Here is a 14,223-nt window from a genome sequence, read left to right as displayed (position 1 = left end):
AGAAGTATTTGTGTGTATTAAAAGGATACAAGTCAAGTTCCGAATCCGCGAAAGTTCGGCCAGGACCTCATTACTGAATACATAAAGAGGAAAGAGGTAACTAATTCATCTTGGTAAAAAAAAAAACGGAATACGAGGTTCATGCAATACATAAAGTTGTACTTTCATTTTCACATAGTATAAAAGAAGTTCGATAGTCGCCCTCCGCTCGCTCACTTTTGCTCTCATAAAGAAAACTCAAAGGAGACATGTGGTGTAGCTGATCTAGTCAAATGTAGCCCGATGTATGTATACTGTGCATGTGTGCATGTGCTGCACGAATAATGGCCGATTGATAGTTGCATGCGCATTACGTTGATAATTTTCGTAATGAAAATAATGGCAGCGGGTACAGCACCGTCCTACATCGCCCTCTTACATCCAGGGAACGTGCACCTTTAAAGCAATGGGCAGTCAGTCCCTCACTGTTTTCTTTAGAAATGGTACCTTCCCCTATCAACGTCCAAACTAAAATTGGTAGATGCTTCATAAGGCTGTTCATAAAGTTACACATGACATGAACATGATCTTAGGTGCAAGGTCAGCTACACAGGGGTATCATTTATTGAAGCCACCGCACACCTGACGACGGGTCCACAATCAAATATGGGAACATATCGCATTCTGCTCATTTTATCAAAATGTGAATTAAAATTATGGTTTGGTTTGAGGTTCGAATTAGCTCTAAGGATTATATACATCACAATTTTTTATGATAGCAAGCATTGATTTTGGAGTAAACAAAGGCCTAGTTGGTTTCAAATCGAAACCAATTGAACAATTGATATTACGTAATTACGACTCGATACTCAATTCTTATTTTTGTTCTAATGAGGTTAACATAATCACAAATTTAAAAATAAGTAGTTGTACGACAATAAAAAAAATTACACAATAAGATGCTCCATGTCTTAATATTAGGTCAAATTTCATTACATCTTAGTCCAAAATCGAGTCGCAGACCAATCGTAAGGTGTGCGGTTGCCTTTGGAATAAGAAAGTGTCACCGGCCATGCATAAAGTCATTCAACATTTATTTATTTATAACTGATGAATTAGTTGCGATAAAATAAGTGATAGCTAAAGTTTACAAAATTCAAAACAGAAGTGCAATATTATTCGGTGATTTAAGATTGTGGAAAAGAATAACACCATGTCATCTTCGACAGCAATGATATATGATGTGAATTTTTGTTGCTGTAATTGTGAACTTGCATTTAATTCTGTTGACATTTTCCAAACATTATCGCCGTTCACGGGAGAGCTCATTGTGTTCACTCGAAAAATATATTTACGCGGTGGTTATGGCAATTTAGAAACACACGACAAGAGAACCAGTGGTAAAGAAAGGGTAATTTTCCACTAAAGACTGCCGAATCAGATGAGGGGTCGTGGAGAAAGTCCCAGGGAACCGCCGGGTAAAATTAACATGTTTGATTTGTCATGGTGGTCTTAAAAGTTTGAAATGGATCATGTTAAAACCCGGGGGCCACTTCCATTGATGAGTAGATACCATGCGTGACCATGGGGTCTCGAAAAGCACCCTAAACACATATTTTCCATATTCTGAAAATGCACCCATTTTGGCTTGTGAAACCCTACCCTTAACAAGTATTGGAAACAAAACAATACTCTTGGCAAGTATTCCCTGAAATGAACCCCTCAACAAGTAGTTATATTTCATTGTTATGTCCCGGGTGCGTCGGTCGTCGGTTATACATTTACACATCATTTGGTTTGGTACGGCCCCACACCTCACGCTAATCGGACTTTAAACACGTAATGTTTGGGGCAAAAAGGACATCCTTTATAAAATATTTTAATCTTTGTTAATCATCCCCGCAAATCTGACCCTGAACGCCTAGCTTTTCCAGCGAAATATATACCCGTTTTTCATTATTTTTGTGTTTTTGACACCCTTATCACGTTCGTACGTAACGTGCCCTATCTTGAAAAAGACATCCTTTTTACATGTTTTTTGGTCGTGCATGGTATCCACTCGTCAATGTAAGTGCCCCACCCCCCGGGTGTTAAAAGAACAATCTCTTCCACTATCAACCGTAAACCTTGTATTATTGAGTTAATACGGTTACAATCCGCCAATCAGATTTCTTTCATATGTAAACCCATGTAGCTACATGGGCTGGCGGAGTTGATATAGAGACAACAGGGTGTCCCCAATGGTTACACGGTGGTTCTGCGACTGATGCGGAATAAAGGTTGGAAGAGAAAGATAACCAATCGCGGAGAACTGACTATCCGGGAGATCCGCGTTACCTCCGGTCAAATCGCGCTTGTAATGCACGGTTCTTGGCGGTTTGAGAACCTCCATGACTCGCGATTTGATTCGGCAATGGCCGATGGTCTCAAGAAACTGTAATTACCTGGATATCTCTTGATTGGTTTTCTCGTCTCTGATCAGTGCTAATCTACCTTCACAATTCAAAAATACCCATCTTTTCCACTCCAGTAAAGCATTGATGTGTCTGTGGTAGATCGAAAAGAAAAACAGGCATTTCAAAACAACCGATCTTATTTCAGTTTTATTAAACATTACCTTTATTCATTATTTATTAAAGTCATTAATTATAATGAAAGATTACGAAATGTAAACAATAACAGGTGATTTAGGGAGAATCAACACACAATTTATCGAACATTTTAAAAAAGGGGTTTTTCTTTGCTTAATACCTTGGTCACATTTGCTTTACGGCGGCCGTACGGCGAGTCGAAAACAGCCGTTTTATTAATTTTGATTCAAACCACTATATGTAGTTGGACAAAAAAATGTTAAAACGGCTGTTTTCTACTCGCCGTACGGCCGCCGTAGAACAAATGTGACCAAGGTATAAGAAAGAGCATTTTAACATCTCACACAGTGCCCATTAATTAAATCGTAGTACTTTTTTTAATAACTAAAAGCCAGTTGACTTAAAAATCAGCACTGCGTGTAACAGATGTGAGATGGGAATAGAGAGCTAGAGCGAACTTTACTAGGCATTTTAGAGTGAGTACATTTATCAATGACCATGGCACAAACACTCGCATTCCCCTGTCGTAAAGCTGTCATTTAATTTACAACATATTAACGTTATAAACCATGTTAACAGCTGCGAGTGGCATTTTATTGTAATGATGCCATTAGGTAACGATGATCATCCCCTTCTACTTAAACTTGGCTCACATTAGCAAGTCTTGAAGAACATGACGGAGGCCGAGAAAATTGATTACTCTGGTCGGTCGTGTTGCATTTTCACTTCTTCTTGTTAAGTCATCCCATCCCTAAATAACCAGGCAACAAAAAGTCGAACAGAAAATATAGCAAAGTGATCTTAGGTCTAGCTTGCTAAAATGAGAAGGGGGAAATATAAATCCAGTTTTTTGAAATCCAGCGTTTTGAAGAGAGAACCGGGCCCCGTTTCATATAGAGTTGCAACTGTTGTAACTTCGCCATTATGGCAACTATCATGGTTAGCTTGAATTTGATTGGCTGCTGAGCCCCGTTACCATGATAGTTGCCATAATGGCAGAGTTAGAACAGTTGTAAATCCTTTATGAAACGGGCCCCAGGTCTTTTTGAAACTTGCATTCCGAATATCATACCTATATTGGCATGAATAAACAGATACGCCGAATCAACAACGGATTTTTTTGTATACATTACATATGTCATACAATTGGCTGGTATTCAAGATTCACTTATAAAAACAAAATCCATCGTGGGGCGTAGCGAAGAAATTGTACATTAATGGACACCTTGTTTTGCATCTTACACTGAAGGTTCGATATACATAGAAGAATTCAATGGAACGCAGACAGGAAAAGGACTTTATAAAGGGAACTGAATTCCATTTCTGCCTAGAAACCATAAAAGATACTCTTTAACGTGAAATTGTTTGCACAAGTGCATCTTTTCCCATACTCCGTCCTACATCACATCGAAGTTTAAGTAAACAAATGCATTTATTCTCAAGTTATTTGAGGAACAATTAGTATCAATAAAGAAAAGAAGAGTGAGACTCGCTGTGCTTTGCAATGAATTTGACTGAAAAGAGTAGAGGACGATTTGCCCAACAGACTTGACAAGGCAAGATAGGAAAGAGCCGAAATGACATTTGACTGCGTGAAACATTACCATACTGTAGAAAGATCATGACTCGTAGAAGATGGATGGTTTTAATTCCGAGATGGTTAAAGTGATTCTCAAAGCAAAGCTCATCTTGAACGAGATGGGTGGATATTGCATCTAATTCCGCTATCAGGGGAATTAAGCGAGAGAAACGATGTTTACCAAAATTGAAATGCTTCGTGACATGCGTATATGTGCACATTTTCCTTTTGTGCGTTTCCTTTGCGTGTGGGGCAGGTGTGTGTGCGTGGAAGAGGGAATGTATCCACAAGCAGATGGCCTAATTTACAGATTGCCCAATGTAATGGTTTAACACACATAGGCTCATATCAGTAAGGTCTAATTATTGTTTGGTCCACTTATCACATGGAGTAATGCTTACTTAGTCTGTCTTGACTCTGTCTTGACAAAAAAAGAGAAAAGGCCCAGATTATGTAATTAATTTCAATATGCTCAAATCCAATACTATTTTCTACACTTTGTTAAAAGGGCAGTTCGGCTCATAAAAATTTCATCTAATCATAATACATGAAATCGTCTTAGACCAAGTGAATATTAGTTGAAATGGACATGACTTAAACAGTATTTAAGTAAATTGGTAAACTGGTTTGAAAGAAATTTTAGTTGGATCAATCTTTTTGTTGACGAACTGGTTGTAGGCGAACTAGAATATACGTTTCGCTAACGAATGACTGATTCATTTTGTTCATTTTTTTCTTGGACTGGATTTTTAAACTCACAAATTTCACGCTACCTGTCAAAGTAAAAAAGCGAGTGCAGCCAAATAAAGACAACAGTAACAAAACATAATCATGAAAAGGAGTGACTACACACATGGGCGGAAATCAAATGTCCCCCCTACTATTTTAGGCCTTTGGTGATGCTAAGAAATATGTCACTAAAAATTGGAATAAAACGTGCGTTTTGGGACGAGATGACCTTTTTTTTGTGTTTTTTTTTTTGCTTGTCAAATATATTTTCGTCGAAATGACCTTAAGTTTTAGGTAATAGACTTTTTTTCTTGCTTGTCAAATTTCCAGATCTTTGTCCCCCCCCCCCCCCCCCCACCTTTTGGGAGAGATTTCCGCCCCTGACTACACACTGTTAAAAAAAAACTGATTTTAAAGAAAAAAAGAAGATTTTGCAGAAAGCAATAACAATTTGCTTTTGATCAGTGTTCTTTTTAGATAGAGGTTCTTGTTTCAAGCACCTGTTTAGAAAGTTAACTTCTTTAACTACGGTTCAAACGTTTATATAAATGTTTCCCAACTTTTAAAAGGCAGCGAAGGAGCTTTAGATCCAGGTTTAATGACGTGGAATGATTTGCAGAAATCAGCCTAACTGCGTATTCATAAGGTGGATAACACAGCATTTTGGACGTAAAAGGATAAAGGACTATGTAACATTGGATAGGTTGTGTAAAACTTCCTGTGGCGAGAATCGATGCAGAAACGAGCAAGGTTTGTAAGTTTTATTGAGTAGAAAATCTTCAAAATAGCTACATAGCAGCAATGGAAAGCTTCCTGCCTATACACGTTCAAGGTGACGACACCCCGAAAGTAACTGTTCTAAATGCATTTCATCCACGAGAACCACACTTGATCGCGCTTTTAATATACGATGAAGTATGGGTCAAAAATAAAGTACGGTCAGCACTGGGCAATAATGTCACTTGAATGCAAGAGTCATAATTTTCAAGGTTTAGGATTATTAATCATTTCAGCAGTATTATTTAAGAGGGCACTTAAAACCTTCAAAATATCTCATTTCTAGGATTCGGTGATATATATAGAACCATTCCATTATTCCATAGGAATTCAACTTTAAATTTAGACATAGATTTTATCACTTGTTCTTTCCTACCTTTCGTGCTCTCTGTCTCTTCCTCTTTCTCCCTCCCTTCTTCTACTCTCTCGCTATTTATTATTTTCTCACTCTATTTGCCCTTCCTCGAATCCCCCTCCCCCTTCCCCTCTCTCTCTCTCTCTCTCTCTTTCTCAATCTTTATTCCTTTACCTCTCAAAACTCTATTCTGAATTCAATCCCGCTCTTCCTCTTATTGTCTCCGACCAAGTCCAACATCGTTCTACTCGTTCAACCGGCATCGAACGACATTTAATCGGAGATTTTATCAATAATAGTCCGCCATCTTGAATTACAATATCGACGCACGTACAAGAGACTAGAATTGCAGCAAGTCAGAGGTGTTAATGTACCCGAAGATTACTTAGAAATAACAAAGAATAAATTCAGTCGAAGTCTCGGTGCATTAATCTATCAAACATGACTACGTTTAAAATCTTTTATCTTGTTCATATTATTAGTGTTACTGAAATGCTAAACTTTTTATTTAATTGTCTTTAACTTTTGGATTGGATTGATGTGCCTCTTTGAGATGGAGCAGTCAGCAGTGTCATATTTAAAGCACCTCTTCACGAAGTTAGCTTCTCAAAATAAAATTTGCAGGTTTATATAAATACAATAGGCGTTCCCAAAGTTCTGAAAGGCGGTGTGCATACAAAATGTCTTTCTCACAAATTATAGAGCTATTTCCGTGGCCCACAAGACAAAATCTTGAACTACTGATCACGGAAATCTCAACGTTAAAATGACGAAATTCTATTCAAATGGCCCTTCACATAGCATAACGCACTTTTTTTATAACACATCTCGTGCCTTTGCAATATAATTTCAAGCAAATGTGCTATATCAAATGTCAGAGTTTGCAGAAAATTGACAATTATCAGGAGATTATTGCATTACAAAACGTCAGTGGGATAGAGGAGCGCTCGAAGCGATAAAATTATTGGTTTTACGGCGCACCAATGCCTGCTACATTACGTCTGCAATACAATGTAGATTCCATCTATGGAATATATGATTAATATAATGCTTAAAGCGTTTGAGAATATTCCTAAGTGCCTCGCCCATGTCAAGAAATGGATCAATCCAACTGAACTTACTGATAAGAGGCGCAATACATGAAAACTTTTTAATACAACATAAACATGATGAAACAAAATAGAACGAAAAGTTGTTCATTGTAATTCAGATGGATTACAATTATAAATACATGTATATAGACAAACCAGATAATAATGTCTGATTTAATGGACTAAGACTATAAGGAGACAAAGAAGAGGAATAAAATGAAGACCCCCCCCCCCCGGCCACCGGAAGAAAGAAAAATAAGATGATCAAGAAGAAGAATGAGTAGGAAGTGGAAGGGAGGTGGAAGGGAGGAGGAAGAAAGAGAAGAAATGCTAAATTAGAACACGGAATATATCAACCAAAGTTTCCGTTTCTTAAACTTATGTGAATTTATTGAAACTCAATCCATGGCAACTTCGATGCCCTTTCTACTCACTGAAGGTCATTACTCAAACCAATAAAGAAAAACGTCACAAAGGAGTTGTGAATAACATCCCCTGGTATTTCTAGTAAGTCTAATATGTCTCAACTATGACATGAAATACATATATCAAAGTTTAGGTTTGGTTGACTTACGGCTATCCCACTAATCAATCAGATATTTTCCAACGTCACTTTTGTGCCAGAAAAAATGGCAGTGCTAATAATGGTAACAAGGTTTATAAGGATGAATTAAACGCGGGGGACATTAACGAGTGGGATTGATACATATTCTTACCGAAACTAAATTACACCGCCATCCAAGAAATATGTTAGCACAAGAAACGTTGCAATCCATAAAGCTTTTAGATCCATCATCTGCAATGATTTGCAGAAATCAGTGTTTCTGAGCATTACTATTTATTTATTTTTTTATTATTTATTCATTTATTCACAAATATTTGAATAGGTTCACAAGATCAGAGTCAATTGTTTTGCATCATGGTCCTGGTGTATAAAAACATAGTAAAATGATAATTACAATAATAGGGTATAATATCTATCAAAAATAGGGTTTGACATATATACAGTGCGTCCCAGAAAAAACGAAACCGAGATTAAGCGATGATTTATCATAACTTAATCACAAATACAATAGACAAATGATCTACCAATGTACATCTTAGAATCTCCTCTTTCATCTGATATTACTTATTATTCCTCATTCATGCATGAGTGAGCAAAAACAATTTGAAGAAAGGATAACAAAAACTCATTTGGCGGGGGGTATCTGAATTCTGAAGAAAATCACATGCCTAAAAAGTTCAATATCTGCTCTTTTATTTCATACCTTCATCACAAAAAATGGTCAAGAAGTAAAAAAGTTTTGTTCCCTCAAAACAATGCTTGTATTTCAATAATTTCATTAAATAAACGTGTTTTCACCGGGTTTCCACAGAAGTTATCGCATGGTTAACAAAAGACTTAATGCATGGCTGATCGTCAACAAAACGGAGTGTCGAGTGAGTTTAAACGCTAGCCTGTAAAACCTCTTCATTTTATAAAATTATTGAAATTCACGCCTTAATTCAAATAACCAGAACGTTGTTATTTCTTGACCATTTTCTGTAATTAAAGAGCAGATATTGAACTTTTTAAAAATGTGGTTTTCATTTTGAAACCGAGATACAACCCGCCAAATGACTTTCTGGTATCCCCTCTTAAAATTGATTTTGCTCACTCATGCGTGAATGAGAAATAATCTAAGTAATTTCAGATGAAAGAGGAGATTATAAGCTTTACAATGGTAGGTCATTTGTCTATAGTAATTGTGATAAAGTTATGATAAATCATCGTTAAATCTCGGTTTCGTTTTTCGTAGGACGCGCTGTATAGCAAAGTCGCATTAAATGTGGTCTCAGATTTATACCTTAAACTTTAAAGGGTAAGACCACGTCTAAATTAAGTTTATTGGAATAAATAAGGAAGAATGAAACAAAAAAAAATGCTGAAAATTTCATAGAAATTGGATGTAGATTATGAAAGTTATTACGTTTAAAATTTTGCCATTTTTTCACAAAACAATTATACAGCGCGTCCCAAAAAAAATGTCCCTCTGATATGCGGCTTGATAACTTCAAAAAATAAAAATTATTCTCAATGAAATGTATGGATATAGGAAGTCCATCTCATGTTCTAACTTCTATAAAAATTTCATTGGTCTCGCTTCAGTGGTTTTGAATACACAGCCTATTTTGTAACAGTGGTGCTTTTCAATCCATTCCAAGTTTATATGCATGCAACACTGCTTTGTGTTCTGCACTTTCTTGCATATCAACCCCCTTTGACCATTCTGACCAAGGAAATATCACCTCTATCTCCTTGTTCTGACCAAGGAATTCCCTGATCTGACCAGGGAAATCTCCATGATCTAACCAGGCTCACTGAATCGCAACCTTGAGCATGTTCAGAAGGGCAAAAACATGATTTGACAGTTCATTTCATGTTTGATAAACGGGAGATGCACAATGATTGAGACAACGGGTCATGTCTGTTTCATGCATAATTCCAACAATACTGCATTTTTGTTTTCATTACTTTTTTTTAGTTAATTAGCTACTGAGGTCAGGTTCAATAATTCAGTGTAACTTTTTAAAAGAAAAAGTCTAAATTTTCTTTGGTATAGTTCCTTTTTGCAAAGGGTGATTAACTTATTGATTCCCCCTTTTCCGCTTATTTTACTCATCCATCATTCACATTTTCTTTCAAGTTGTTGCACTGATTCCCCTTATCAATCATCAAACAAACTTAATTTTTTATGTTTCGTGTCCTTCTGAACATGCTCAAGTTTATGATTTGATGAGCCTAGATATGATTAGGGAATTATCCCTGCTCAGATCCTGGATGTAAGAATGGGGGTTAACATGCCATAGACAATGAAGAAATGCATCAATGCTGCAAACTTGGAATGAGCTAAAATGCACCACTGTTACGTAACAGAGTGTGTATTCAAAACCGCTGAAGCGCGACCAATGAAATTTTCATGAAAGTTAGAACATGAAATGAGCTTTCTACTCATGAACATTTATTTGAGAATCCTACCACATTTTAGAATTAATTCAGTCCTATGTCAGAGGGACATTTTTTTTGGGACGCGCTGTATGCACAACACAATGATATTCAACGAATGAGTCGATAAGTCTCCGTATTTCTTTTGTATTGCATCAAAGGATTGAATACAAAATTTCATACAACAGCAAATAAATTAGCTGACACGAATCCACGCGTGCGCACAACAAGTAGTCCGCTATTGGATGCGAGCTATGACTGTAAAGATGACGTCACAATGCTCACCATCATCCTCGATGTCCTACGTTGGCGGATGTTTGCTAAGATGTTGAGTGCACATGAATCGTACATGGTACGTCCATCGTAGGGCAGTAACACTGACGGTCTTTGCCAAGAGCAACGAATGCAGACCATGACCATCACTAATACCAAAATCATTTTATAATGCATCTTACGAAACACGGGGTGTATCGGATCATATTCCACACTTACCCAGCTCAGCGGAAGCTGCGCCACGCTCATTGTGAAAGTTACTATCCAAAATCCCTTTTAAAAAAATCTTTCGTCAGACCTGCAGGATGTAGTGCAAATCAGGATCAAACATTCTCAAAATGATTTTTTTTTTTAAAGAAATGTTTTATTAACTTTCTGAAATTTAATGTTTTAAAAACTTATTCGGAATCATGTGAAACACGGCTTTGTGGCTGATGTTCATTCCCTTGGTGGTAAATTAATAAATACAAATCAAAAGGATTGGCGGTATAATCCTTCCGATTATAAAAAATCAAAATGGAAAAAAAAATGATATGACAAAGAATTCCTATAATTCATTTGGATTCATCAGTCTGAGCCCTTCAATCCCCTTTCAAGAAGCTTAGTTTCAGAAATGTATGTTAATACAGCTTACGGTAGACTTTGACTTCTTTGAATCCAATCAAAAACCCTATCACGACCTTAGATTGAAAATATTCCTACACACGTGTATTCCTAAAAAAAAATCGCATATCAAAAAATACAATCAAAACGAGATATTATTACGAGTTCGGAATCAAGAAATCTTGAAACATTTTCTCTTGATATCAAAATTTAACTTCATTCTGCGAAAAACGTTCATCATTACTTTTTAAATTGGAATATTCCGTAGAATGTCATATAACCGTAGCCATGTTCACCGATCCAATATTCAATATCTAAATTTCACTCTAAATATTCGAATGTTAAATCAACATTTGAAAGGTTAGTGGAGTGACAACCTTTCCAAATGTTACATCCAACCTTGTATAAAGCTGAATCCAACATTTTAAGTGTTGGGTATAGAACCATTTAAAGTGGTAAATGCAACATTTAGAAAATGATGTCACTCCTCCAACCTTTCAAATGTTTATTTAACGTTTCTTTTTTTCCGAAATCTTGTTTTCTCTACGATTTCAACTTATAAAGTCGAGCTCATATACTTCAAAAATCCTACATTTATTATGGGACATTCAATATCATTTTAATGACATCATTATCAGCATTTATACTCTTAACTACACACCCACCGCCCACACACACCCACACACTCACACGTAAACTGTGAAATTACGTACTGGCTATACACAGTAAAAACGCTGAAATGTTTTTTTTCATACAACGCTGTTTATGAATCTAAAAGAAGTTCTTCAGGCACTTTAACATCTTACACAAAAAAGTTTGATTTTCGATAATTAATTCTCACTAAATTAAGCATTTTTTGGTATTCATCAATTACTGTAAGGTTCATATAAATAAACGTCGTATAAAATTCCTAACACCGTTTTAACTGTGTAAATAAATGAAATGAATAAAAGCCTAACATTAAAATGATGAGTGAATCGATAGATGGAAAGGTGAATTATACAATAAAATGAGAATTGATAACTGTGAAAATATTTGAATTCATATTCTCATATATTTGTCTCAGTTGGTTTGTTTGAAGCATGAGAGCATTGAGTGCATGAGCATGGCGTCGAATCACGGTATGGCATGTGCCTGCGTCAGGGACAAGATAGGGGGGAAGGTTTCAGCGAAGGCCTTCATTCGGAAGCAGGTGCATCAGAACAGGACACCAAGCCGAAGGGCTTGCTTTTCATATAGAAATGCTTCCAATTGGCTTCCTCCAAATAAGCGAAAATTAATAGGAAAATCAATTTGCGATTACCAAAACATGTGGTCAGTAATGTGATGCGAGGAGGGGTTTCGCTTTCCCTAAACAGCCTCCCGGGAATTGCACCAAGAGAGGAGGTTCAGAGAATAGTTTCCTCGGAGAGCTTGGGGGATCTTTCTAAACGAACTGCCGTGACTAGTATTACAGGATTCATTTTTTGTATGGTAATAACATGAAAAGTGAAAGATATTATTGAATGAGATATTACATGGACTGGTTTTCTGATATTGGCGTGAAGCACACTGTCTGGAGAATAATGGACATTAAAGCCATTATGGTTCGCTCTCACAATAAAAATATTGCTAATCAGCAGTTTCTACCACCTAAACATATAATTTTATACATTAAAGAAACGGCAATTCGATTTGTATTCCATGACGTAGACATATACGTATGTTTTATGCTAGAATGGCTTGTGGCTCAGAGATTAAAGAAGTTTTACAGACTTTTTTGTACGAAATTAAAAACCCTAAAAAACTGAACTTCGTGTCAGAGGCACTCAGAGCGAATGCATTTTTTTCAAATGCGTATATTTCTGAGATGTAATTCAAAGCAAAAAGAAACGTAAGAAAATGATGTATTTGAAGTGCACGTAACCAACACCCTTGAAGAATTTAGATTTATTTAAAAAAATCCTAATGAGGCAATTGAAATTTTTGAACCCACTCTGGCATTAATCACATAATGTGCACGAGGGCTATATAAAAACGGCTCCAATGAATTTCTTCTCGGTTTTTTTTTATTTTACTTGCGAAACTTGATTCGGGTCAAGATGAAATCGTTTACAGTATTTCATAATGAAGAATCCAGGTTGAAGAGCATAGAGCGTGTTAGAATATGAATCTCAAAATATTTCAATTAGAAAATTTAACATGTCTAGCTATTTGGAAATTCTACTTGACAATGAAGAACATATGAAACACCTGGGTCCCGTAACACAAAACTTAGCGATAAATAGCAAATATGAAGGAACACTTCTGATTGGTTCGTGGGCAGTATTTTGAACTAAATGCGCGTGCAACGTTGATCTAAATTGGTCATACCATTTAGCGAATCATCGCTGAGCCCTGGGAGAGTGTTTAATAGATTTATGTGACTAAAGAACGTTACACATGGAGCTGAATAAGTTAAAGCCCTTTGACGTTTAACAAAACTTGTTTTCACTTACTTTGGTATTTACCCGAATTGTTCAAGTCGACAATTTCGAAAACTTTGCAATCAATAATCCAAAATTGTTTGAAAGTAATGTCAGACAATATAGAAATTAAAGGACATACCCTCACAATTATTTGTGCTTTTGTATGTCAAGAAAACCGAGAAAAAATATATTATCTGTTCCATTACATCGCCACCGAGGGACGGAGTGTTTTCCATGGTAACATAGCCTGCATCTATGAAACATGGGAGAGACGTTTACACACAACTCTCTGGCTTCAGTCATCCGCCTGGGGTGGACTCGAACCCACGATCTTTGGTTTGACGGGCAGACGCTTTACCGACTGAGCCAACTTCGCTCTCCATTAGATCGCCGCCGGTCAGCTCCCAATAGCAGTATGAAGGCAAAATATGAACGTATTTCTTTGTGATAATGCACAACAGAATTTAGTTTCATCCTGTTCATGTTATTTTTATTCATCTTCTTTGGGGTCAATGGGATTTTGAATTTTCGAAATGGCTATTAATATAACAAAATTGGCACTTCGGAGATCAATGAAAATCGACACTTATTCCTTTTGTTTTTGACAAGCACTTCCTCCTACCTTTTGTTATATTTTGGTCAATAGGATTTTGAAGTTTCCAAATGTACTTCATACAAAATGATGATGGTGATGATGAAGGACACTTGTATCGCGCTATTTAGCAGTACAAAAAAAGCATACATTCAAAAGCGCTAATGATATTCAATAGCTATCAATAATAAACTGGCACTTCAAAGACCTATGCCAATCGA

The 14,223-nt window shown here is 36.4% G+C and overlaps 1 protein-coding gene across 2 annotated transcripts in view; it reads right to left on the bottom strand.

The window, feature by feature from the left end:
* The window catches only part of LOC121429718 (uncharacterized protein C5orf34 homolog), a 50,751-nt gene that overhangs the window by 3,872 nt on the left and 32,656 nt on the right, over positions 1 to 14,223 (bottom strand). The window contains exons 9-10 of one of the 2 annotated variants that reach the window (XM_041626908.1): positions 2,424 to 2,525; positions 30 to 73 (exon numbers count right to left, since the gene is read on the bottom strand). In XM_041626908.1, the coding sequence (XP_041482842.1) occupies positions 30 to 73; positions 2,424 to 2,525 (146 nt within the window). The remainder of the gene's footprint in view (positions 1 to 29; positions 74 to 2,423; positions 2,526 to 14,223) is intronic. The other variant, XM_041626909.1, reaches the window with a different exon arrangement.

The sequence above is a fragment of the Lytechinus variegatus genome, chromosome 16, assembly GCF_018143015.1.
Source record: "Lytechinus variegatus isolate NC3 chromosome 16, Lvar_3.0, whole genome shotgun sequence".
Classification (NCBI taxonomy): domain Eukaryota; kingdom Metazoa; phylum Echinodermata; class Echinoidea; order Temnopleuroida; family Toxopneustidae; genus Lytechinus; species Lytechinus variegatus.
This window is presented reverse-complemented; position numbering and strand designations above follow the sequence as displayed.